The sequence below is a fragment of the Falco naumanni genome, chromosome 3 (assembly GCF_017639655.2).
Source record: "Falco naumanni isolate bFalNau1 chromosome 3, bFalNau1.pat, whole genome shotgun sequence".
In the NCBI taxonomy this organism is placed as follows: domain Eukaryota; kingdom Metazoa; phylum Chordata; class Aves; order Falconiformes; family Falconidae; genus Falco; species Falco naumanni.
In genome coordinates this window covers 13,395,535-13,421,928 of record NC_054056.1, presented here as the reverse complement: position 1 = coordinate 13,421,928, position 26,394 = coordinate 13,395,535, and the positions used below count along the sequence as shown (strand labels likewise).

Sequence of the window (26,394 nt, the reverse complement as noted above, 5' to 3'; positions counted from 1 at the left end):
GCTGCTCCCTGCTCTCTAGGCAAGAGCAGCACAACCTCCCTTGCAGCTGGCATCATGAAGATTTTCAGCAGGCTTGAATACCTCCTGGTAAGGAGACTCCTGCAGGGTTGCTTTGACTTGGGGAGAAAGTTTAGAGGGTGCTTTTCCCTAGGGGGGGGGCGAGGATTTGTGATGTAGGACCTTGCCGCTGTGACCCAAAAGCAAGTAGAGCTTTATGAAAGCAAACGTGCTTGGTTCTGTTTCTGGCTTGGAAAAGCTTTGGGGCAGGGCACGGAGCTCTGTGCATCATCTGCTGGCAAGCTGCAGAGCAGGGAGATCGTTTGGCATTAGGAAATTCAAGAAACAAAAGGTCTCTAAATGGGATTTGGCCAGAATGAATGAAAGCTGTCTGCACAGAGCGGAGTGTAGGTGGGGGAGCCCTCCTCCAAATTCCATCTGCCGCTGAGGGTCTCGGATTGTTCGCAGTATATACACAGAGGTAAAAATAGCCAGATAGAGAAAAGCTCCAAATATATTCAGGCACCAGAAGAGAACAGACTGCATGCACCAGTGTTTGTGTGGAAGGGATGTGCGTGCGTCTTTAGGGAATGTGAATATTCCTCTGAATTATGTTCCCTTCAGAACCGAATAGCTGAACTAGTCAAATGCAATTTTAAACTCACCTCCAGGAGAAGTTGTTTCCAATGCATGGATGTATACATGATGTTGTTGGGAGCATACATAATACTATTGTTAAATTATAAATTCTAATTGGATAATTAAAGAGGGCACTTTTGGATAAAAGCCTTTGTCTTCTGTGGGGAAAAGGATGTATCGCGTGTGTTGTCACTTACCCTAAGTGGTATCGATTGAAAAGAGATTAACATTGAGGCTTGGTAGTAAGATATATTTCTCTGAATATCTAAACCCACCTGGACTGTAATGATTCACTGGTCGTGATTGCCTGGTTCTGACAGTATTTTCTATCAGTAGAAATCAAAATGTACGGAAAAGGACAGTGTCGTTATGTCCACATTGCATTGATGCACTGAGGGAGTAACGCTGTGGCTTTTCAGGGAGGGCCATTGCCACAGTGATTGTATTTCAAAGAATTTTAAGGAAATCTTGGTATTTTAGAGAGAGGTTCTCTCTGTTCTCAGCCAGGTGATGTTCCCTTTGGGATGGGAATGAGCCCATAAACAAGACTTTCCTACTTCAGCGGGTGTGCTTTTAGGCAGGGCTTCTTACTCTGAAGACTCCCCCCGCCAAGGATTCCAGGCTGATGAGGGGCATCTTCACTTTTCACATTAGAAGCTGGAGGTTTATTTCATTTCATCAGCCATCTTCTCTGCACAAAATGCTTGCTTCGCAGGAGCAATCGGAAGAGTTTGTCTGGCGTCTGCAATGCAAGCAGTCTTCGGGTGTGCTGTGTGGAGATGGACGGGGGAGTTCCTAACTGAGTGGGCCATGAGGCAACCTTCAAATAGGGGTTTTTCCTTTTTTTTCCCTTCCCCCCCCCCCCCCCCCCCTTTTCTTTTTTCTGTCATGGATCTGTTTGCGCCTGTGCTGGGTTTTTGCTTTCCATTTGCTGGTTTGAAAAGCGTCTGCATTAATGTCCTTTTTCTCATCCCTATGGATGTGTCTCTTGGAGTGTGTTACTTCATTGTTGCTTCAGCATCATTTGGTGTGCTCCCATGGAAACCATTGTGATGTCATTTCTAAAAGAATATCAGTTCCCAGGCAGCCTCGTGTGTAAACTCAGAGTGACAGGACCGGGAAGGGGATGGGACAGTGAGACAAAATTGGTGTGACTGAAAACCAGTGAAGGAAAGAGAAGCAGGTGATGACAGCGATCTGGTTTCTTCTTTTGGAACATGTCGGATTTATTTTACCCATGTGTGATTCAGCACAGTCACTGATCTGGACCGTGTATGCGGTTGCAGCCAAAGCCATTCAGATCCCAATCCTACGAAGCGTTTCCCATGTCAAGCATTTTTTTCATGTTACAGAGACAACGAGGTGCTAAATGCAGGCTTAATTAATCAGTCCAAACTCATTTAGAGCAGACTTGCCTACTCCATGTACACTACCAAATGCTTCCCATCATTGCAAAAGGTAGTTTATTAAAATCATGCATTAAAATAATAATCTCATTTGAAGTACAATCTCATGTATAGCAGAAAATGGAAAAAGAGGGGACAAGAGAAATCATCTATGTTCACTCTCTTACCCTGCTTTATCAAGGGTAAGATTTGAATCAAGAAACCTACTTGGAATGTTGTGGAGTGGGTGACGTGTTCCTTCTTCACCAGCACCTTCCAGACATCGTGGCTTGGCTTGCGGGGCTGGAAGGGTTGCATTTCCCAGTTCTGTGTGGAGTCAGGCACTCCCCTGGTGCCCTGCCTCCCCGTGAGGGTCACAGAGGGACTGGCGGGGGGCACAGTTTGTGATGTGTGTCCTGTCAGCCAGGACCTTTCGACTCGGTTCTGTGGAAGAACCGGATTAAAATCTGTGTCAGTGAGTAGAACAGATAGAGGGACACCCCGAGGGGAGGCCACCCAGGTAAGGGCGTTCATTGTCACCCATCTGCGTGCATCCAGCTGTGGCCACACACTATCATGACGTTTTGACACCGCTGGCAAAGTGATCCATCCCCTCGGACAGTTTCTAAGCTAGCTTTGACCTGGAAGCAGGTTTCAACAGATGTTCTTGTAACTTTTTTTCCCAGAAATTTCTCCTTTTTTCAGTGGTTGTGGTAAGAAAGTTCCCTTTGTGGGCTGCAGCAAGATGATGTGCTTAGGAATCCATTAAGCCTGTAGTTTAAGCTTGCTCTGGTGTGCTGGAAGTTTCACAATTGCACTTGCTGTGATTTTGCCTTTCAGCTACTCAGGCCATTTCTGTACATCCCTCTTCTGGCCTTTGCCTGGCTGAGAGAGGAAAAATGATACTGATCAAGGGGTTAATTACTGGATTTTTTTCACTCTCCCCTTTACTTAGTCTTTCAACACTCTCAATAATTTTGGAGCAAAGACTTCAGGTGCTTCCAAGCAGCGTAGGATGGAATGGAACCAAGTTCCCCTGAGGATCAGACTGCTGCGTGCCCTGGGCGTAAAAGGCAGACTGGTCCTTATCCCTCGTATCTCTCCTTTTGTTATATAAAGTAATACGTTCCAAGAGACATATCCATAGGGATGAGAAGAAGGATATTAATGCAGACGCTTTCAAACCAGCAAGTGGAAAGCAAAAACCCACTTACAACTCGGGTCAATGTATTCTGCCCTCAGCTGCCCTTCAGTAGTTCTGTTGATAGCAGTGGAGTTGCTCAGGAATTACACCAGCAAAAATATGAGCAGCACTTGGCCTGGGGATGTTTCCTAACCAACGAGACAAGGAAGAGAAACACAAACACAAGCCATTCTTCCCAGCAATGTGTTTTTATGTTTGGACATCATCCAGATGGCTCTCTCTTAGCTTCATATGCACTTGGTGGGTTTTGTGTGTCATTTTCTCTTTTTTGGGCTTGGTGCATGCTGGAGTCCTTTCAAAGGCAAGGAACAACCCATGCGCCTTCAGCTCGTCTGCTTGAGCCATTCAGGTCGGTAGAGAGGTGTCATACAATACAGCCTCAGCGAGGTTAAATTCACACCTGGCTTGACTCTGCTGGTTTTTAGTGGATTTACTGTAGTGACGCATATGGCCCATCTGTTCCTCCCGCACTCACCGGCAATATATCCTTCTTACCGTCACACAGCTTCATTATCTAAGGACAGCTGAAGAAGTCAGGTGATGATATTTAGACCCTCCCCCTTATTTTTACCTCTTCTACAAAGCAAGATCCAGCTAAGTGGTCATTTTTAAGATGTGCTCGGAAGGGTTCGGCCCTACGCTTGCTGTGCGCTTTTCAACAAGCTCCACGTTTTTGGATATTTGAATTATGTATTGCAAGACAACGCGGATTCGCATTGACTGTAGAATTGTCACTGTGGAGCGGCTCTGCAAAAATCACAGATGCAACTATCTGTGAGTTAGAGGAAAATTCCCTCGAGCCTTTGATTGCAATATGTACATAAAAGACATCTGCAGAAGAGGACCCCCATGGGATTCACCCTCTAATGGCAAGAAAATTTAGGGCTGAGCAGGACTCTTAATTGGGTGCCTTATAGCAGTTTCCAGTGTCTAATTGGGCATCATGCTGTCTTTCCAAGGAATGACTCAGTCCTGTCGCATTATATCTCCTCCTTCTGTATCAGTAGTATTATTATTATTGTGACACCTCCCAGGCAAGCTTGCATCTCTGAACATGAAAATAACTCATCTTAATGAGAGTGAAGTGCATGTTGCTTAGCAACACAGCATCAAAAGGGTCTTCATACGCTGAGCTAGGAAAGGCACTTAACTTAATGGGGCTGTTTGCACTGCGCTGTTTTGTCTTCGAACCAAGTAGTACAGGGAGAAATATTTGCACTCCAGAGAGGGGGAGGTGTGGGTAGCATGCATCATTGGAGTGGAATCAGCGTGCAAAGAGACAATGTGCCTTAATTCCACAGGTTAGAGGGGAAAGTCGTTTAGGTTTCATGACCTAGTTTCTCTTGGGAAGGAGGCAGACTATTCCCCAGGGAAAAGGATCCCATGTTCTGTGAGAGCAGCTGCTATTCCCTCTGCTCTGTGTCTTGCTTGCCAGCTGTCAGAATCCATGAGATCTATCTGATGAATCAGTGGCAAACCTGAAAAATCAGCTCTGACTGGTAGCATAGCATAGAGAATTGAGTGAGCTCAGATTGGAGGTGGTGTATGATGATAGCTAATGAAAATGGAATTGATAAGTCTTCCCCTCTAGAAATCATTATGCCTGTTCGCCCTGTGTAAAGAAGCTGGGGTTTGTTCTGCTCCTGGCTCCTTGCAGAACAGAGAGCTGGCAGCAGCATTGCTCACTCACTTGGCCAGTGAAAAGCACCTTTATTGCTTTAGACTGACCCAAATATTGGGAATTTTTAGCCCTCATGATGATAAGCAACTTGCCTTTCTCCTTATCAGCTACCAGAGGGGGAAATAAAGCATGTATAATACTTTCCTGCAAACAGATAAGCTTGCTGGAATGAGGATGATTTGTGACTGCTGTTCACGGCTGCACTAAGGCATAGGGATATGCTCTGAAAGCTCTGCCTGAACCTTCGCGTTTTGACGTAGATGTTTTTTTTTTCTTCTTGATGTTTTGATTAGGCTCATCTCCGTCTTGGTCCTAGAGAGTGCAGTCATGTTAGAGTCTCAGTCTCTTTCTATTTGCAGGACTTCTCCTGTGATGACTCAAAGGTGGAGTTTAATGTAGATGCCCCAAATGGAGTGGTGATGGAAGGCTACCTCTTCAAGAGAGCTAGCAATGCCTTCAAAACATGGAATCGGTGAGTAAAACTCATATTCCATTTGATATTTGGGCTAAACCTCTGCATACAGCTAACTGCCCCCACAGCAGCACACTTAACTTTCAGTGAGATCTTAGCAACTGTTATCACCACTGGAAGGATTCCGAGCTAAGTAGCTAAAAGCTAAATAGTTCAAATGAGGTTGGTTTGATCGTTTTTGCATACAAAGGCTTTTCTTTTAGGAGCGTTTTGCATGCAGGTTGAGGGAGGTGGTCCTCGCTCTCTACTTAGTGCTGGTGAGGCCACATCTGGAGTACTGTGTCTGGCTCTGAGCTCCCCAGCACAAGAGAGATGTGGACTTAGTGGAGGGGATCCAGTGAAGGGCCACAAAGATGATTAAGGGGCTGGAACATCTCTCATATGAGGAAAAGCTGAGAGCTGGAACTGTTCAGCCTGGAGAAGAAAGGCTCGGGGGTGGGGTGGGATGGGACCCTGTCAATGTGTACAAATTCCTGATGGGAGGGAACGAAGAGGGAGCCAGACTTTTCAGCAATGCCTAGTGACAGGGAAAGAGGCACATATAAAAAATGTGACATTGCATCAGAACGCAAGAAACTGCTTTTTCACTGTGAGGATTGCCCAGCGAGGTTGTGAAGTCTCCGTCTGTGGAGATATTAAACAACCACCTGGGCACAGTCCTGGGCAGCGTGCTCTGCCTGGCCCTGCTTGAGCAGGAGGGTTGGACTAGATGGTCTGAAGAGGTCCCTTTCAACCAAAGTGACTGTGATTCTGCTCAGAACCTGTCAGCTGCCAGTGAGATCAGAACCTGAAGCTGTGTTAGCATAACTGCAGATGAGTAAGTGCTCCTGAGAGAAGCAGTATCTCAAGAGATTAATGTAGCCCTACGCAAAGTCATCTCTGAGCAAAAAAGAAGTAAGAATCTGCTTCATTGCACTGATGTTTTAAGACCACATAAATTTTCTACCAGCATATTATAACTCACGTGCTGAGCTTGCAGAGCCAGCAAGTCTTTGATACTGGTGTGTTGGAGACATATGTTAATCAGTAAAAGAGCTAGGTGCTGTGTAGTCTATATGATTATTATTTTCCTGTTCAAAAGCAGGTATGCTTCTTTCTGTGAAGCTGTAGGTTTCTCTTAAGCTGCATCACGGAATGAGCCAGTTCATGTTTTGCTGCATCTTAGCAGATGCCAGGGGAAAAAAAAAGGTGTGCCTTCCACAGTGGAAGAATGACCAGGTTCCACGTAGGGATGATGGGGCACTGCAGCTCACGTCTTGCCCTAGGGAAGCTGTAAATTTATAACAATTAAGAGGAATACCCTAATGCAGCAGTACATGGCATGGGTATCAAACCTGTCTGTTTTGAGGCAGGGAGATATGCGAGATTGGAAATATCAACTGTGCTGCTGGAGCTGAGAAATGGCACTGACTGTGCTCTTAATAATTTATAAATATTTCATCTGATAGGTCACTGGGAATACCAGGCACACATGCCTCCTGCAATCAGCAGGAGTCTCTGCGGCTGCCAGAGACCTTGGGGAAGTGGAAGCAAAGGTTTCGTGTTCTAGCCTTGCTCGATATTTGTGTGTTTAGTTTCCCTTGAGGGTTTCATACACGGTTGTGCAAAAGGATTCAAGCTCTTCCCGTGAGTTTCTAATGCATGAGATCAATGCCTTCTGGACCTACATTTCCTCATCTCACCTAACAGGGAGATGATACGGTATTAAGGGATCTTTACTTGGCTGTGGGATACATTCAATGTATACACCCCAGAAAGGCTGAAATGTGCTGCTGTTAGACTTTGGAATAAATAAACACTAAATGGTTCAGTGAACAGTTTGTGCTATGCACAGAAACTGCCTGTATTTGCATGGAAGAAACACTTGAAATTATTAGAGATCCCTGCATTTGTTAGATAAGTGATTCCTTCTTTCTGAAGCTTCCCCTAGTACTAAGGAGATTCCAGTCAAATCTGGTAGAATTTTGTTACCCCTCAGGCTGTCCAGTCCCCTGACAGTTAAGTACTAAGTTTGTGCTTGGAGGAATCAGAAACCACAACGGCAGCTACAACACAGTGCATCAGCGTTTGGTTCCCTACCACTACGTGGAAGGATGCTGTAGAAAGGGGGGTTCAGTCCCTTCTCCCAGATAATAGACAGGACAAGAAGGAATGGCCTCAGGTTGCACCAGGGCGGGTTTATATGGGATATTAGGAAAATTCCTTCACCAAAAGGGTGGTGAAGCCCTGGCACAGGCTGCCCAGGGAGGTGGTGGAGTCACCATCCCTGGGAGTGTTTAAAAAACACAGATGTTATGCTCAGGGATGTGGTTTAGAGGTGGGTTTGGCAGTGCGAGGTAATGGTTGGACTTGATGATCTCAAGGTCTTTTCCAACCTAAATGATTCTGTGATTTCCATGCTCACAAGCTGTTGCACTGGAAAGGTATCTTAGCTGAATTTTTACCAGTCTTTTTTAGAATTTCCTGCTTGGTGTTTCCTAAGCAAAGCCTTGGTCTGTAGCATGGCTCCTTTCACTGACACCACTCGTTTATGTGGAGTAGCAGGTCGTTTCAAAGTTTGTCAAGTTAATGTCAAGACCTGTGCTTGACTCTTGCGATAGAGAGGAACAGTTCCAGGCAGCTCCCTTCTCTGAGCAGCAACCCTGGCTGTGAATTCATGGGTCCCACCAAAGGGCACCTGTCCATGACCGTCTGGGACTTCCTGGTTTTCCTGATGTCTGAAGCAATGTTAGCGTCAAGGGCTCCAGGTTTTCAGTGTCCCCCAAATCCCAGCTGTCCTCCTACATTCCAGTCATGGAGAGCCTGTAGCCTCCCCACAGGCATCTCTTTCTCCTCAGTCCCACCTACTCCTCGTCATATCTGTCTAGGCTGTTCACGGCTCCGTAGCCTACTCATCACCTTCTCCATCACCCAGCTCTTCACTGTTAGTGCCTCCCCCTCGTGTGAGCGGGAGGGAGCAGGCAGAGAGAACGGCAAAATCCGTGGGGCTGGGAGCCAGCGCCAGGCAGAAGCGCCTGCTCTGGGGTGGCGAGCAGGAGAGCACAGCTGTGAGTTGCAGCAGCAGCAGCGACCAGAACCTGACAGAGAAACGTTCTGCCCAGCTTGGTGTGACAGCAGAGCTCCTGGAGCATAGACTGCTACTGTCAAAGCATCTCAGAATGATGCAGAAGCATATCAGCTCATCAAAACGGGCTCCCACATGGATGGGATGCCCTCCAGTTACCTGTATTTTCCCATTTCTCCCCAGGCATGTCAAGTCCTTTTGTTGTCTTTTATCTGTTTAATGTTTCAGCAATGATAGAAGAAAGAGAACCCTGTCTTGTCTTATTTTTCCAGGGAGCCTAGTTCTTTTGCAAACAGAGAATGTAATACATGCTCTAAATAACGTCTTGCTGCAAAGCCTCTTTGACTCTCTATGCTCAGGTATTCCTGAAACCGTTTCCATTGCCCTCCATGAAGATGATCAGGTTGCTAAATCTTAGCTTGTATCTTAGAATGATGAGGGAGGGACGGGGGTTTGGATTTAGCACTGAAGATTAAGACACCGGGGAATTACCTCCTCTATAAGCAGCGCACGGACCTTCTGTCACTTGTATTTTAATGGAAAGCTGCTAGCTGGTGATTTCTTGCCTCCTAAGAAGGCAGATTCCCTTCACGCACACCTGTCCGTACCGCAGCCACAGGGAGCAGGACCTTTAGCATCTCTTGGCCTCCTGAAGGTTGTCCCAAAAACCTGCCTGGTGGGTAGCATCGCCTGTATAAACAGCAAGATGTGCAACCCATTCCTATTATTTTCTCCAACGGTGTTTGTAGAGCTGCCAGTCAGCAGGGTTTTCTGAGGTGGATTTTTCTTTTTCCTACCTGGAAGTTTCTTGATGATGTTAAGGGATTTCTGGCTTGCCTTAGGACAGCCTGCTTGGAGAGGCAGTAGGCACGCTGTATCTGGCATGGCACGTGCAAGTCATCCAACTTAGCCAGTAAATGTCAAGTACGCCCACCGTGCGGGTATGCAAGTATGCCCTAACGAGTGCAACATGTCCCACAGGCACTGGATTTACTACCTGCACCAGGGTCAGTCTGCACACACAGCCTTCTGCCCCAGAAATCGTAGGCAGTAAGATGGGACTGCCCGATTCCTTTGTTTCTTGTCTTTGCTTCCTTCTTGCTTTACATTGACATATCTAGAACACTTGCCATCGCAGCATCTCGGCGCCAGGAGTCGTTCCTTAAGGCTGTAAATCCTTTGTTTGCCCTCCGAGGGAGGGCACTGGAGATGTGCGAGCTTTTCTTGTGATGTTACTTTCCAGCTTCTTGGAACAAACTACGCTTTTTTATTTTATTTTATTTTTTTTAAATGGAGAGCTATCCTGCTCTGCCACAGAGCCGAATGCCTCTCTGTAGCTCTGCTGGTTGCTTCTTCTGATGTCTGTGTGTCTGTCTTCCCTCAGGAGGTGGTTCTCCATCCAGAACAGTCAGCTGGTGTACCAGAAAAAGCTAAAGGTCAGTGAGGCTACCGCGGCTGATACTGGCAGGTTAGCCAGCTTGTCTGGTGTCCTGGTCTACCTTGCTGGGGGACTTCTGCACCGTGGCAAGGGAATGGGGTGGGAGGAGTGGGGGAGGGGGATTGGGTCAGAGGGACAGCAAGCCCGTTCAAGTGTTACTGTGCTCCAGAGTTAGACTGTACTGAGAACTAAGTGGCAGCAGATGGTGTTGGTGATGTAATTATTCACGTTCAGCAGAGGAAGCTGAAGTCCCCACGAAGCCTGCCGCTTCACGTGCGTGTTGTCCCGTGCTTTGGTTCCGTATAACCCCCTCCTGTTGCCCTCCTTATCCAGTGGTGGGCTGACTCGGCTCTCTCTAGACTCCACGTATGGTAACCAGCAGGGCTGGGGAAGGAGTTTTCTGGGAGGCCTGATTATGACAGGGATTCAGGGAGCCAACAAAGCCACCTATTCTCACCCTTCCAGGATGCCCTCACGGTAGTGGTGGAGGACCTGCGGCTCTGTACTGTCAAGCCATGTGAAGACATAGAGAGGAGGTTTTGCTTTGAGGTCGTCTCACCTACCAAGTAAGTTTGGTGGCTTCCCTAGGCCATCCTCAGGGGAGCTGGACTGTGCACGGAACTGTGAGAGATCGTAGATTTGAGCAGGTGCTGCCCTGGGCTGTTAAATGTTATCGGGAGATACTGTTGCCTGTACTGCAGACTCCCCGTGAAGTTTGTGTGACATCAGCATAAGCCAGAGCTGGGCCATGCATACCTAATGTACATCTAGACAGTGAAATGGGCAAAGGGCAGCTTTTCAAAGCAGCTGGCAGACCTGCCTGGAGTTTTTTAAAAGGGAACACCTCTGACAGTGCAAGCTTGTAGGATTCATTTTTGCCCCTTTACCTGTCAAACCAAGATGCTGCCCCCACTGGAACATCTACGCTGAGGATAAAGTGCAACAGTTTTGACCAAAACATGCACCCTGTCCTTTTGCTCTTTCCAATTCCTTTCCTTCCTTGGCAGGAGCTGCATGCTGCAGGCTGACTCGGAGAAGCTGCGTCAGGCCTGGATTCAGGCTGTTCAAGCTAGCATTGCTTCTGCATACCGGGAGAGTCCTGACAGCTACTATATTGAAGTGAGTGAGGGTGTCACAAAAAATCCATAATTGTGTCTCAGAGCCCTGATAGCGGGCTTTCGCGCTGTGGCAGGTCCAGTGTGGGTGGACCATTTGGAAATACTCTTCTGCTCCCGAGGAGGGGAGCTGGTGTCAGTGCTAACTCAGAAGCAACAATCATTTACTCACCAAAGCCATGCTTATAGATCTGGGCTGGGGGGAAGGCAAGGCTTCAAATCGGTGTTGTCCTGACACCTTCATTTGCTTGCCATCACTCTGGATTGGTGTTCCCTTAGGAATTATCTTCCCTTGGGAAGAGCTTGCTCCCTAGCTGGGACAAGTGCAAGCAAGGCACTTGATAGCAACTAGTTTGCCAGACAATAGTCTGCATGCTGCCCGCGCTGCCGGGGCTGGGCTGGGCTGCAGCACAGTCTTGTGGCAACAATACAAATTAATGAGGACAGCCCTCATTAAACTAGCCCTAGTTTATTCTTTGGGTAATGCTTCCTATCCATCCCTCTGCTATGCAAAGCTCTGGTCCGTTCCACAGTGCTTTGCAGAATCCTGGAACCCTTTTTTTCCCTGCAGAGACTGGACCGGACTGCTTCCCCATCAACTAGCAGCATTGATTCTGCTACTGACTCCCGGGAGCGCAGTGTGAAAGGAGAGACCATCTTGCAGAGAGTGCAGAGCATCCCTGGGAATGACCAGTGCTGTGACTGTGGTCAGCCGGATCCTCGCTGGGCCAGTATCAACCTGGGCATTCTGCTGTGCATTGAGTGCTCCGGTATTCACAGGTACTGCGTGCGTGTGTGCTCCGTGCTGCCAGCCAGGGACGGATTGCAAGCTGCTGGGAAAAACGGTGGGGTCTGAATTACGACTGACTATAACGTTTGTACAGATAGATCCAAAAATAATCGCTTGCTGCGGTACCTGTGTGTGTGCAGGTACATCTGTGTATGCACAGGCATAAAACTCGCTGCTATAGCTACGTCTGTATAGATAAATACGTATGAACTGGATTGATCTTCTTCGTCTTATGGCAGGTGAGAACTTCTGTTCTGAGGGATGTAACCATATCAGTTTTCTTCCTTTTGCATAAATAGGAGCCTGGGTGTTCACTGCTCCAAGGTCCGATCTCTCACACTGGACTCCTGGGAGCCAGAGTTACTGAAAGTGAGTGCTGGGTTTTGACAGCCAGGGATAGACATGTGGTGGGCTTGGAGGGAGTCGTACTTGGTGGCAGGGTAGTCTAGAGGGACGGTAACTCCTCCCTGAGGATTTCATTCATTCCCTTGTATTGCAGCTGATGTGCGAGCTGGGGAACAGTACCATGAATCAGATCTATGAGGCGCAGTGTGAAGAGCTGGGACTTAAGAAACCAACAGCAGGGAGCTCCAGGTGAGTCCGAGTGTGCACACTGGTCCTCTCAGTCCTGTGGAAAGCTCTCCATCCACACAGCAAACCCAGTACCCTACGCTCTCCGGAAAGCCAGGTTAAGAGTGTGGCTGGCCCAAAATACCTCAGGTGCACCTATGCCAACCCACTCCCCCTGTAGCTAGCCTGAGCTTGGCTCTCAGAAAGGCCAGTGGGGTATTACCAACCAGCAACCTGGTGAAACGTGCTTGGGAACCAGGGCTTGCTGGGTTTGCGCCTGCTCTGAGACCTTTTGAATACCTGTAACTGAAGCTACGGTGTTGCCTAGGGCTGAACGTGTCACTCCACTCTTGGCTGCACCCTGCACTTCTTAGTTTTGCTTTGAAATGGGAGATATTTTCAGGTTTGAGAAACCCTCCTTGCTTAATACAGGCCTCAATGATTATTAGGACTCCAAACCAGGTTGATAAAATGACCCAGAGCAGCTCCGTCTCCTTGTGGCTGTTTGCTTTAGGTGAACTGTGTGACCCTGTGCACAGCTTTACGCTGCTGTTCTCTTAGGCAGGACAAGGAAGCCTGGATCAAAGTGAAGTATGTGGAGAAGAAATTCCTGAAGAAGCTGCCGAATGGGGAGGCTCTAACAGAGAACGAGCGGAAACCTCGACGCTGGTGCGTGAAGAAGTGCCAGAGACACAACAGCACCACGAAAGCACCCACGGCTCGGAGGAAGTACCGCCACGAAGCAGGCAACGCGTCACCAGCCATGTTGTCATCAGGTAGGAACCCCCCTGGCCCTGGTCCCCAGTGAGCTGGGCTCACCTGCCCACTGCCCTTCGGAGGTGTGTGCGCGGCTGCCCAAATGTGTGCAGCCCTGTCTCTCTCTAGGATCTGCAAGCCTTCCAGAAATATAAGCAAACATGCTGTTGCACAGTTGACAGGTCGTTAGAGCCATTTCCTAATGCTTTCCATCTGTTTAAGGAGGTTCGTGTGGCTAAAGGAGGAGATCATTACACCAGGGTGATCCAGCAGCTTCTAAGCTTGCTTTGTGCACTTCTGTTTGTATTCCAGCTTTCTGCTTTTTAATGTTTCAAATCCTTGTGGTTTTACCTGCTTGGTCTGTAAGGGAGGCCGTGCATACGAAGGGTTCCGGCTGCTCAAAACGCTGTGGGGTGGCTCGGTCTGCGGCGTGTCACCACCTGTGGTCAGCTCAGTGTTACACGTTTTGGTGTACAGGGGCATGAGTATGGCACTGGACACGTGGGGTGCATTGGACAGGCAAGCTCAGCCTGTGGAAATACAGCTGTAGAATGTGTCCCGCTCGTTCATTTGCGTGTTATTAACTATGTATTTCAACATCTTGCTGTATAAAATAGCAGCTACGCTGGAGAGGAAGTTCCGTCGAGATTCCCTCTTCTGCCCTGACGAGCTGGACTCTCTCTTCTCCTACTTCGACACCGGGGCTGGCTCTGGCCCACGCAGTAAGTACAAAGTGTCTGCTCGCTTGGCCTCCCAGCTCTTCTAGGGCATGTGCATTGCACCAGACCCAAGGCACGGTATCGGCCTCACTGGAGAGAGGGTAAATATTTTAGAAGAGTGACGGGGAGTTAGTTGCACAAATTCCAACCCGTTGCTCTTTTATTGCACTGATTATTTTAATATCCTATCCAGTCAGTCCCTGGTGTTTGCATTCTGGTGGATGGGATTTTTTCCCAACGTCTTTTACGCCCAGACTATGCATTCCATTGGCTTTTTTTCTGGTTTTTGTTTTGGCTTTTAATTTTTTTTTCTCCTTTTTTTAGCAAGTCTTACTGCGGACAATTTTTCTTTTTTTGTGTTTGTGACGATGAACTCCCCTCATATTCCGTCCACCTTCCTCTAGGTGCCAGCCACATCTCTATGCAGCATCCGCTAACAGGTGGCCCATGGAGTGGCAGTGGCATTGGTCCCGGTGGGAGCGGTATGCCGTTCCTCCTGGACGGAGGTAAGGTGACGCTCTGGCAGCTAGCAGCAAAAGAGACACCCAAATTTTACTTGTTCCACACCAAGCGTCAGAGGCAGTTATGTATTTTCTTGCAGCCAAACGAGTGAATTCCATACGTTACCTGTCCCTTGTGGCAAAGAGGCTGGCAAAAGCTTTTGAAAGGCAAAAAGCTTCCTAGGGTTTCCAGCAGTCAAGTTACTACCTCTTAAAGGAACACCTGTCCCTCGGATGAGCTAAAGGGTCAAATCCTGCACAGGTGGGATCTCATGGCAAATAAGAAGCAAGAAATATTTGCTTCAAGTGTCCCACACCGGTCACAAACTAGTCGTGGGTCCATTGTCATACGGAGCTGAGGAGTGGTAACTTTTTAAAACTTTTTACTAGCTCAGTTGGCTTTTATTGTGTGAACTTAAGAGAAGTATTTATAGTCCTGAGTCAGCACAGCAGAAAACCACAGGCTTTCCTACAAGTACACGTTGTCTCTGGGTATCAGTGAAGAAGGTGCTTTAGTGCTTGTCTGAATTAGTGCCTTGAGGGCTACTCCAGTTTCAAGGATTTTAGCATTACTAGTCCACAGAAACAATACCTGGGAGATGTGGGACTTCAGAGTTGCTCAACAGCCTTACCTTGCTCCAGTGGAAAAGAATAAGGATTTTATCACTGATTCAGTGGGAACAGAACTGGGAATTTGATGCGTTAATATTAATGTGATATGAGCCAGATCCTCCTTTCTTGCTTTGACGTAAATCTAGAGTAGTGCCACGTGGCCTCATTGGAGCCACACTACTTGTACTGACGTGACAGAGAGTGTAGTCTCACCAAGCAGTACGTTTGCGTTCCTCAGAAACCAGCAGGGATTTTTCTGACAGCAAATCCAAAAAAAAGATATATGCATGAGATGTGCCACTTCAGACCTTTCCTGTTGTAGCTTCATTATCTTCTTTGGTTGTTGAACGGTGCTGAAGGATTACTTGGGAGCCCTGATTTCGGGACCACTAATTTAGAGACTGTTCGTTATCTGGGACCTAGCTGTAGCTGCTCTGAAGATTTCAACAGAGAGCCTTAAGGTTAAGGTGTCTTGTTCTGCTGTGGTTTTCCAGGCTCAGATCTTTAGTTCTTGCAGGCTTTCCTGCTACGACTCTTTGCAAAGACGACTCTGCTCATGTTTTAGAAACATTTTGTCAGCTACAACTTGGCTGTTTTTTTCTTTCTAATCGCAGTGGTTTGAGTGAGGGTAGGTCTTGAGGTAGGTCGTGGGGACTTAACCTTCTGAGTTCTTGGAGGACAGGCACCCCCAGCCCTTACAGTCATTGGGAAGTTAAAAGCAGCAAGAAGCTGAATCCAGCCAGAGTTTCCAAGAGGGCCAGGCGTCCCCCAGGACAAAGGTGATGTGCCATCCCTGTTCCTGCAGGGACGATTCCTGCACATGCTTCTTCCTTTCTGTCATTTTTTTGACCGCTTTTGGGTACAAGCTGGAAAAAGTGCAAAGATTCTCTGCCGCTGACACACTGTGTGTCCTTGAACAAGTTGTTTCATCTCTTCGTGGCTCCATTTCTTGTATGTAGTCAGCTGTCTTGTGGCATTCACCAGCTAAACAGGGAAGGTGGGAAGCACTGCGGGGAGAGGGCAGGGATGTCTGTGGAGGTGAGTGAGCCAACGGACAATGCTTTAAGTTTGGCTTGAGATACACACTGTTGGTACTATTTGGCCCAGTCACCGTCAATAATCTGTGACACAAGAGCAATGTATTGGCAAGTGCCCCAGTGACAACCAAAAAGCTCTGGGGAGAGCACGGATAGAGTGGAAACAGATTATTAGTGGTAAAAGCAGAGGGGTGTCTTTGCTTATGACACTGCACAACCTGCTGCAAAGCTGTCTCTGCTGCTGCTCTGCTCCAGTCTCCGTCACAGCATCCTCATGGATTGCAGCAAGGGCTGTCCTCAGCCGTCCAAAGTGCCAGGGCAGTGTTGGAGCATCCCTGCATGAAGGGCAGCGTGGGGACATGGACACCATAAGGCTTTGCAATTTTTCCTTGGGCAGTTGTATGGAGTGGGGCTAAATGGGATAGCGGTCCCCCTCTCCCGTGCCAGCAGTGCCCGGTGCAATGTGTGTGTGACATTCTGCGCAGCCCTTTTCCCCTGCGGTCTCAGCTGTGCCTGGTACTGGAGTGCCTGTGTATTAAAATGGCCTTGGTTTGTCTTCTGTTGGCCCTGCAGGTCTGAGCAGTGACAGCGGGCTCGGAGGCAGCACGGACGGCAGCACTGATATCCTGGTGTTTGGCTCTGTGGTGGACAGCGTGACAGAGGAAGGTGGGTATCTGGTGCTCTCTGGTGCCAACAACAGGGAACATCAGAAGCTTTTGGGTCATCTCCATCCTTTTTCTGCCCCTTAGAGTGTGAGGTGTCGGAGGAGTCAAGCGGTGAAGCGGAGATCGAACAGGAGGCATCGGATCTGGAGGACCTGAGGGAGCTGCATCCCGGCTTGTTGATGTACAAGGCAGCGCACGCCCGAAACCTGCCTCTCATGGCAGAAGCGCTCGCACATGGTGCTGAGATCAACTGGGTGAACGATGAAGATGAGAACAAAACTCCTCTGATTCAAGCTGTGATGGGGGTATGGTGTGCTAGTGGCTGGGAGGCCACGGTTGGAAATGTGAGGTCTTGACTCTGGCTCGGAGTGCGCTGACAGTGGGCGACTTACAGCCTGCCACGTGCTCGTGCATCCTCTCGGTGCTGCTGGCTGAATGTATTTAGAAAATTCCCCTTTACCTTGCCAGGGCTCCCTGATAACCTGTGAATTCCTGCTGCAGAATGGGGCAGATGTTAACCAAAGAGACAGCCGAGGCCGAGCTCCCTTGCATCATGCCACATACCTGGGCCATACCGGGTAAGTCCTTTGCACGCTGCCGTGACGTGCTCCATCACCCTTGGACCGAGGTTCAGCGTTAGCACCGGGGTGCGCAAGGGAGCTGGCTGGGGGTGGGTTGCTTATTTGCAAATTTAATTTTTTTTTTGGCATATTTGCAAATAATATATATTTGCAAATGCTTTTTTATATCACATATAAATCAGCAGCTTGATTGTCTATCATCAGGGGGGCAATTATCCTTAAGACGGGGGGTAATTGGGCCCCTCTAGATCCATCCACTTCTCCGTGCCGCTGCAGCGTTCCCTGATCTAGAGCCGCACAAGTGAAGCCGTGCCTGCCCGTGGAAGGGTCCTGCCCTCTGCCCACTGTGGCGTGGGCTGGGGGCACTGGAATTTCTGCTCTCACGGTCTTGTCTTTCCCTTCTGCAGTCAGGTCTGCTTGTTCCTCAAGCGAGGGGCGAATCAGCACGCGGTGGATGGTGACGGGCAGGACCCGCTCAGCATCGCGGTCCAGGCGGCCAACGCAGACATCGTTACCCTGTAAGTGCAGCCGGTGTCTGCGGGAGCACTGCCCGTAAAGAGCCCTGGGGGAAGGAATCACCAAACCTCTCTCCCTTGTGCTTTCTCTGTTTCGCTCTAGGCTGCGTCTGGCTCGGATGAACGAGGAGATGCGAGAAGCAGAAGGTCCCTTTGGACAACCAGGTCAATATCCCAGCAACAGCCCTACCGAGCTGCAGTACAGAAAGTGTATACAGGAGTTCATCAGCCTTAATATAGATGAGTGTTAGTGACAACTCCCCCACGTCTCCTTTGCTGTCTTGAATTTGGGCTGAATTTTAGAAGCCCCGAGAGCCCCGTCCTTGGTATATTGGTGTTTCTTGCAGATTGGTCTGTTTTGGATGCCTGCACGTATAGGTTGAGATGCACGCAGGAAGGAAAAGGGGTCTTTCCTGTTAGCGTTTCTCATGCTTGACTACTGGATGGTTGATTTGGTGTAGGAGATTCCTAGGGCATAACTACAGACCATGGCGTGTGGACTTGAGTGTGTGGAAGGTATGGGAGATGAGTTTAGCATTTAAAAAAAAAAAAAAAAAAGAAAAGAAAAAAAAAAAAAAGAGAAGAAAAGGAAACCCTCTATCACCAGGAGAAACCCACCAACGATAGGATCAGACGAACCTGTCTCTGCTTCAGTGTAGTTCCTACGCACTGAGTCCTCGTCTGGACAGTTTGGTTGGAAGGGATTCTGACGTGGAGCCCTCTGTCCTGGCAGTGTGACCAGCAGCCTGCTCGCTCACGGGATTGCTGCAGCATCTGGGAGCTGCTGGGGCACGTTTAGAGAACTAAAAGATGACCTCAAAGTCAGGAACAGGCTGTTTTGTGGGGCAGAGAGGTTTTGCTCCAGACGTCACGACGGAAGGGGTAGGATCGAGAGCGATGGCTACTCACCTTAATTGCTCTCAGGACTATACCAGCCACGCTCCCCCTTGTTCGCCCTTGGTGGTTAGCTGGTCAAAGCCATAGCTCGCCTGCTTCCTGGGCCAAGATGCGATCTGCATGGCGTTATGGAAGCAGCAGTGCTAATTTTTTGAGGCTGGGAGAAGCTTGTCGCTGGCGACGGGCTTTGTGTCAGGGAAGAAAAGCCACGTCCAACTCCCACTGCCTAAATGGCTGGCTGCACGATGCGATTTGACCCTGGTTCGGTTTGTTTCCTGGTCACTTCAGATTTCTGACTTAGCACCTGTGTGAAGGAGACTTCTACTTGCATGTGTATCCCTCTGTGCTCTCCCCCCGCACGCTGAAGCATGTGAGTAGGGCATCTCCGTAGCTGGCCCAGGGGCTTTTGAGTTCTCCAATTCCAATGACCGGCAGAATCTTCTTTTTTTTTGTTTCTTTCCTTCTTGTATTCTTTGCTGGAGTAGAGGAATGTGTTTCTACTTGGAGCACTTTGTTGCTGTGTTTATACGGTCTCTTCTGGGCATCGTGCTACAGCAGCTCTGCGGTGATGCTGCAGCCACGTCATCCCATCTCAGGAGGGCTCACAGAGCATGTGTACCACTGGCAGGTTGTCCTCTGGCTGGGAGTCTGGATGCCAAGCTGAGGGGAGCTCCTCTAAGAGCCTCTGCAAAGTTCCCTCAGCTGCAGCTGACATCAGAGTTTGTCGGGACTCGTGGCTGGCAGTCCATGTATTTAACCCACCTGGGCGCCTCGGCTGCTGGCTCCGAGGCTGGGCCATAGTGCCTTACGGGTCCTGCTGGGATCTCAAGGGGATCCAGATCTCACAAGGAACGCAAGAACACCAGGCAGAGTTCCCCATCCTCCTGTGTTACATCAGCAGTGAGACACGGTCGTATTATTTTTCGTCCAACCCACATGTGATTTCTACACCTTTCTTTGTGTGCTGGCTGCTGTCGTGCTGCAGCCCATCCAAGGTCAAACCTTTGCAGGTTTGTTCCTGCTGACACAATTGTGACACAACTCAGATGCTGGAGCAGCAGTGATCCAGCTCTTCCCTCGGGATACTGCCCTCAGGGACTGAACCAACAGCTCGGGGTCCACCCACACAGTGAAAAGTGGAACGATAAAGAAGCTCCTCTTGGTCTCTGGTAGGGTGTCCTGTCAGGACAAGGGAGAGTCCCTGCTTCCTTAGGAAAGTGCTGTCCCAAGTTTTGCTGCAGCCAGACCAGTTTTTCTGTCTGTGCGGTCTGGGTCTTGAAGTCCATCTTTATCTTGTTGTTTATTCATTCTTGTTCCCTCTGGAGCTTTGGGATGCACGGTACCAAGTGCCAAGTTCTGATCTCAGTCTGTTGCAGATCCCAAATGGTCCTAGTGACTGTGCTGAAACCACTGCGTGTCGACAGCAGCACAAAATCTGCCCCCAGACCTGTCACGCTTCCTTAAGTAACTATCTCCTTCCACCAATCATGGAAAATAAAAATTAACGAGCTTGGCTCCATCAGCCTTTTTATCATTGGTGACGCCTTCTGTGGTGTTCTCCATCACCCTGCTCTCTGTCCTGGGAGCCCAGTGCTGTGCACAGAGCGTGCTGCTGCTGCTGCTGCTGCTACTGCTGCTGCGCCAGGACGATGTGACTCCTGGCTTGTGTGAACCTGCCAGTTCACCGCACGTGGAGGGGCTGGAGCGGGACGTGCGTTCTCCCTTCTGAGCCCTCCAGTGTCCGTAGTCTACTACTACCCTGTAGTCTTTGAGCGGGCACTACTCCCTCTCAACTCTGCTCGGAGCAGAAGCTGTAGGACGTGCCCTCAGCAGTGGGAAGGTTGCTTGGTTTGTTCGTGCCCTGTTCAGCTCTGGCACCCTCGAGAGCGATTCCAGACTGCCTGTGGGATGAAGCGCTGTGACGTACAATGCCATTGTCACTGCAGTTGGGTTTCAGAGGAATGCCAGGATGTGTATTAGTTCCGAGGACAGTTTCATCCTGCGTAGGGCCCATGTTCTGATTGTAGCTCCCTTGTACGACTCCGGAATCACGTCCCTGAAAGTGATACCGGGTGCTGGCAGATGTGCGTAGCTGTGGCTGCAGTGCTGCTACACAGTCTCCTTCAGTTTACGTTTAATATACCATAGGTTAAATATCTCTTCCCGATACCTGTGTGAAGGTACAGCTGGCATTGCTGCCCACTCGGTGTTTCTTGTGCAGGATTACAGAAGGTTACCACTTGATGTTCTCATGGAGCTTCATCTTTTGGTCCTTTGTGCTGGAGTTCGTCTTCTTTCTGGTTCAGGTCACCCTAAATTTAAATGGGCTTCCCCACTGAGCAGGGTGGTGCCTTCATTTGTGCGTTGCTGCCCCATTTGGCACCCCTGCCTTGTCGTCAGTTGAGCCCACTTACTCTGGTGGCAGCGTTGCTGTCGGTCTGAGTGGGCTCAGGAGTAAATCTGTAGTCTTATACATGCCCTGTGTGAAATGCCCCGCAGACCTCCGTGCTCCGTGCAGAGCTCAGGTGGTGCTGGGTGCTGCTGGCCGGTGCGACGAGCGGTGGTGCTGAGCCTGCCAGCGGCACAGCAAAGCCCTCCAGCACGTCTTTGACTTCGGTGAGGCTGTGCCGTGCTTGGATCATGCCCATCGCCCTGCGGCATCCAGACCAGCGCTTGGAGTGCTCAGTACAGGAACCAGTATCCAGCCAAGAACTCTGCTCCCTGGGTTAGGAACGGAACCTCGGTAACGAGTTCTCTTTGATAATCCTGTCCCCTTTTGTACTCATCTGCACTGATTTAGACACTTGTCAGTGCTGACATCCCCTCGAGCTGTGCCCTCCCCCAGCAAAAGGCCACACTGAATCGGAGCTGGCATCTTCCGGGGTGCTGCAGAGGTCCTGAAAGCAAAATAGATCTTTCACCACTGCCACGGTCCTATTCTGTTAACGAATCCCAGCACCATCATTGCCTAGCGAGGTTTTTCACATGTACCTTCAAGCACCCCAACTGGTTTTCCAGCTTTTTATGAGGAGTTAGAAATAGGACCGACCTTTTCTGTAAATCAGTGAGAACTAGAGACATGGCTTCCACTTTGGGTCATTTTATTTCACCGTCAGCATTAGCGGCTCATGACGACAATAAAAAAAATCGTGTACAGTTAGGTCCGTTGAAGCTCAGACTCACTGCTGAAGTACATGAAGTTCAAGCATATGTAAATACTGAAGCAAAAAGCAGTGTCTTGCAAGACAATTTATCTATTTAACATGTATTGGTACTTTATTTAGATTCAATGTATAAAGCAACTTTGTGCACTTTTCCTACATACAGTATTGGGGGGGTTTATGTTCTTTTGTTATGGGTTTTGTGCTGTCTTTTTTAATCAGTGAAATTGTTAAGTATTTAATTTATTATTGATGTGCCCAGAGGACTAGTGCAATTTTTATTCAATACAGTTTGTCTGTATTTAATGTCAGGATTTTTTTTGTAGCATTGTTAGGGAATATTTTTCAAAACCTGCCTTTTTCCCCCCCCATGATTTTCCTTTCTTCCCCACCCCCACCCCCCCTTTTTCTATTCTCATTATACAGATCATGAGGCATTAAATGCCTCTGGTTTGAAATATAATCAAACACTTTACTACATCCTGCAGTTTCTAAAACAATAAGGTTCTCCAGGAAAAAAAATGCTAAGGAGGCACTTCTCAATGTTTTCTGTGTCTATTTGATTTATTTGCTTGGGGTGTACGTGTGTGTGCGTGTGCGCTTAGAGGTTTGGAAGGAAGAGTGGGGAACTTGTACGGAAAATTTGGTTTTGGCGAAGTAAATAGCCAACCAGGCTCCAGGGAAGACTCAATATTGAACTCTTTCTTTTTTTTTCCTTCTTCAAATACAGCTGTATTTGTGTTGTACAATCTTGTTTGAAATATCTGATGCCAAAACTACTCTCTTTTCGTTGTTCTTTTCCAAGAGTGTGTATGTTACCTATACGACGGTAACTTGGTTTGCAACCACAGTTAACATGAGGAGATTTGCCTTTGTCTAGAAAGCAACATGCCAGGCATTGCCACAACACACACGGAGCCAAACCATTGCCTCAGCCACGCAGATCCTGTCATCTTTTGAGTTTTTGAGATCCGGGTGAATATTTCTATACTTGTCCTAGCTTTTGTTTGACTTGACCCAAACCCTCTAACCAAATGCCTGGACAGGCAGTCTAGGTTTGAACCTCTGATTCCAAATGGGATGAGTTCAGGTTGCTGGCAAGTTGATCTGCCACCCTCTGTGTTCCCTCTCCACGTGTCATTCAGGGAAGCCTCAGGTTATTTTAGTACTGTTGTCGCTGAGATAGTCTCTGCAATGTGGAATTTCTTTGAGCAGTCTAGAAGAAAGACGTGGAACTGGAAGAATTTATGTCTTTAACGAAAAAGATTTGACAAGCTGAGACTGTGATCAGTGCGACGTAGATCAGTAACCTCTCAGACCAGCAAAAATGGCCATTATTTATGCAAAAGAAACCCAGGACCTCCTAACGAAATGCACTGATTAACTCGCTGTCCAATGGCCACAACACAGCTGGTGGCCACGGCTGAACGGCTGGGTTGTCCCTGCGCTGCTCGACCGTCCCTCAGCCCACTTCTCTCTCCTCACTGCCCGAGCATTCTTGCTTTCAACCAAAGACAAACCAGGATGAACGGATTAAATGTGATATGGAACCGTTGGTTAGCAGATGACAGATGCCTGCGTGAGTGTGCATGTGAGTGAGGTGCTATTATATGGAGGAGGGGGCGTGGGGAAGGCGTGACTGAGCAGAAGGGAGAGTGGGAGTTCTGATGAAACAAGATTTTTTTGATTTTTTTTTTTTTTTTTTTTTTTTTTTTTTGAGATTCCAAAATACAGAGTGCTGTTTCCATAGGAATGTGATTCATATCAGTCTGCCTGCCGGTTCCTCAGCCTTGTAGGGAATTTGGGATGGGGTCCATCCCTTGTGAGCTGTATGCCCAGCGCTGGGTTAGTGGGAAGACGGGGCAGCTGAGTGGTTACGGGAAGGGAATGAGGGACGGAGGTCTGTGTAGTAGCCAAGAGAGTTTCCAAGGCACGAGGAGGACCAGGTGTGGTTCTAGTGCAGCAGCCGAGATGGTTAGAGCCGCTAGCTGACGTAGGAGTGTTTGCTCCACAAACACATCTCGGCACTTGGCCCCTTACTCGCGGTGAGGACCACGAGGGAGCACCTTGGGATGTCCCCGTGCTCCGACAGGTGACGTTTTGGGAGCAGCCAGGTGGTTGCCTTCAGGTTGCCAACAGATCTGTAGAGATGTCTCTGTTGACTTCCACCCATCATGTCCCTCCAGCAGCACACGAATGTCTGCGTGGGTTCCCCGGGGCTGGGAGACCTGCTGGATCACAGGAATCGAGTAAGCCTTTCCGCAGGGGTACGCGGGCTGGCAGCCTGGAGCGAAAACCTTGGGGGTGACCCCCAGCCAACTCTTCCTGGCTCAGGCTCCCGCACCTTCCTATCGAAACAGCACGAGAAAGCAGTTCTTTAGCCAAGTCAAAGCTGCGGTGTGGTTAATTAATATTAACCCGTCACACGCTGGATGGCTGGGCTGCTGCGCCAGGGGCTGACACTTGCTGTAAATACGCTATAACCTATTAACCTCCTTCACTTGCCTGCTTTCAGTACAACTTTGTAACATGTTTTTTAATTCCCCCTTTCCCTACACAGCCTGTACTGACTGTAACTATGGAACCAGATATTCTGTATGTTATTATCTTTGTACAATTTTAAAACCTGTTGCTGTGGTGTCTGCCTTTTTTCCCCCCTCCCTTCTCTTCTATTGTCTCTTGAAACACTGTTAATAAAAATCTAGATAAACTCCCTCCCTCCTCCTCCTTTGGCTTGATTTATTTACGTAGGATGCCTTCCCTTGTTGCTTGTATTAACTGGATCTAGAAAACCATTCCTTCTTAACCCTCTTCCTTCTTTTCTGCAACCCACAGCCTGAGTTTTATGGCAGTGAATGGACTGGAATGCCACGTAAATACTCTGCATTTCTGCTTGGGTTTCTGTGATGGTGTGATTTGAGGGTGCTTAGGAATAAGGTTGGGGTGAAGGTGACAGGCTCACATCACACACACACCCGCCCCGACCCACCCATTCACTTTTCTTCAGGGTACCTGGATCAGTTCGTGCTTGGTGTGTTACGGGCTCTTTAAAAGGAGACCCTGCACCAGGTGAAAATATGGGTCCTCTGTGCATGGACCACCATGTCCCACACACCAGGGTGCACCTTCCCCGCTGGCTTCTCTCATACTGTGTGTCTGTGGCGGAACAATAAAAGAAGAAGAAGAAAGACTGGCCTGGCCTTGTGATTTCTGTTGTACTGAGCATGGAAAGCAAATGCAGGAAAAGAAAATTGTGGATTAATCCGTGTTTTCCCCCGGAGGGACAAACAGATCCCAAGTGATGAGCTCAGTGGAGGAGTTAAACAGGGAAGATACTTTGAAATCAGCAGCATTACGGTCATTCATGGACGGCGAGCTGCGTGGTCTCACAGTAAATTCATAAGCACAGAGCTTGGGAGACACGTGGCTTGTTCCCACCCTGTCACTGACCCCCTCTGCCACCCCTTTATTTTACCACCTATTTACTGTCTAAAATGGAGACTGGGGTCTCACTGGCCTCACAAGAATAAACACACTGAAGACCGAAACGCGATTACAGAAACCCAGATCTCAAAAAGACTCTTTCTTTAGTTAAAGAGGATTAAATGCTTAAATATCTTCAAAAATCCGGGACTAACACTTTACTACAACAGGATTCTTGTAATCGGAGTTACACCTCGGTGTTGCCAGAGCAAGTATCTCACCGGTACGCAGCAGGGGTGGTGAGCTCACTGAGGAAGGCTGGTTTCATCATTTTACCAAGGGCAGGAGGTGATGGAAATTCTCTCTCCTGCTACCAAAGTGCCACTTTGCCACCAGCCCACTGGTGTCAGAACTAAGTCGGGATCAAAGAGGAGGAGGAGGAGGAGGAGGAGGAGGAGGAGGAGGACTAGGAGGAGGAGCGGCTCTTAGCTGGTGTCTAGACTGGAGCTCAGCCCAGTCAGCACCCACTTCCCTGGTGCTGCCAGGTGTGCTTAGCAATTAACAGCAAACTCGTCCTAAATAAACCTTGGGGAGATGAGTCTGTGTTGTCCTCGTAGGACAGCCACCTGATTTCTATAGAGTGCAGAAAGGTGGGTTTTTTTCTTCTTCTTCTCCTCCCAGAAAGGGAGTACGTTTTATTTAGGGAAGGTGGGGGGGCATCGGCGGTGGGGAGCTGGTGGAAATGCTGGGAAGCCGGGGTGATGCACGCAGGGGGTGACAGCGCGGGCACAGCGGGGGCGGGGAGGGGACAGCAGTTTGAGCGGCTGCGAGGCAGAAGTCCGGGTGGATGCGTTGGTACGCACAGGACGGTGCTGCCGGGGGCGATGGGAACAGGCAGATCCCACCAGTGGGAGGAGGGGCTCGAGTGACTGGAGTCAGAAGGTACCAGGTAGGTCAAGCTGGGTTTGCGGTAGGCACAAACCCCCGAGATTTCCTGAGCATCGCCGTGCCCAAAACCAGCAGCCGCGGGTGGAAGCCTGCCTGCCGGTGAGCCTGGCGTTACCAGCCCTTGCCACCTGCCCGTGGGCAATGCTGAGGGCCGTTAGTCCAAAGACCTTTGGGGCTGGATGCTCTTCGTATGGACATTTCCTCGTTCTTTCTGATTCTAGAGCT

General features: G+C 48.9%; 1 protein-coding gene across 4 annotated transcripts in view; it reads left to right on the top strand.

The window, feature by feature from the left end:
* The window catches only part of ACAP3 (ArfGAP with coiled-coil, ankyrin repeat and PH domains 3), a 96,145-nt gene extending 71,628 nt beyond the window's left edge, over positions 1-24,517 (top strand). Inside the window, exons 11-25 of one of the 4 annotated variants that reach the window (XM_040587297.1) lie at positions 5,266-5,378; positions 9,827-9,878; positions 10,346-10,446; positions 10,888-10,999; positions 11,567-11,775; positions 12,085-12,154; positions 12,285-12,379; positions 12,917-13,131; positions 13,732-13,833; positions 14,235-14,336; positions 16,553-16,645; positions 16,729-16,949; positions 17,113-17,222; positions 17,633-17,743; positions 17,844-24,517. In XM_040587297.1, the coding sequence (XP_040443231.1) occupies positions 5,266-5,378; positions 9,827-9,878; positions 10,346-10,446; positions 10,888-10,999; positions 11,567-11,775; positions 12,085-12,154; positions 12,285-12,379; positions 12,917-13,131; positions 13,732-13,833; positions 14,235-14,336; positions 16,553-16,645; positions 16,729-16,949; positions 17,113-17,222; positions 17,633-17,743; positions 17,844-17,991 (1,854 nt within the window). In that variant the 3' untranslated portion in view covers positions 17,992-24,517. Of the gene's footprint in view, positions 1-5,265; positions 5,379-9,826; positions 9,879-10,345; positions 10,447-10,887; positions 11,000-11,566; positions 11,776-12,084; positions 12,155-12,284; positions 12,380-12,916; positions 13,132-13,728; positions 13,834-14,234; positions 14,337-16,543; positions 16,646-16,728; positions 16,950-17,112; positions 17,223-17,632; positions 17,744-17,843 lie in introns of all 4 variants that reach the window. The other 3 variants (XM_040587296.1, XM_040587299.1, XM_040587298.1) reach the window with 3 other exon arrangements.
* Positions 24,518-26,394: the final 1,877 nt, after the last annotated feature.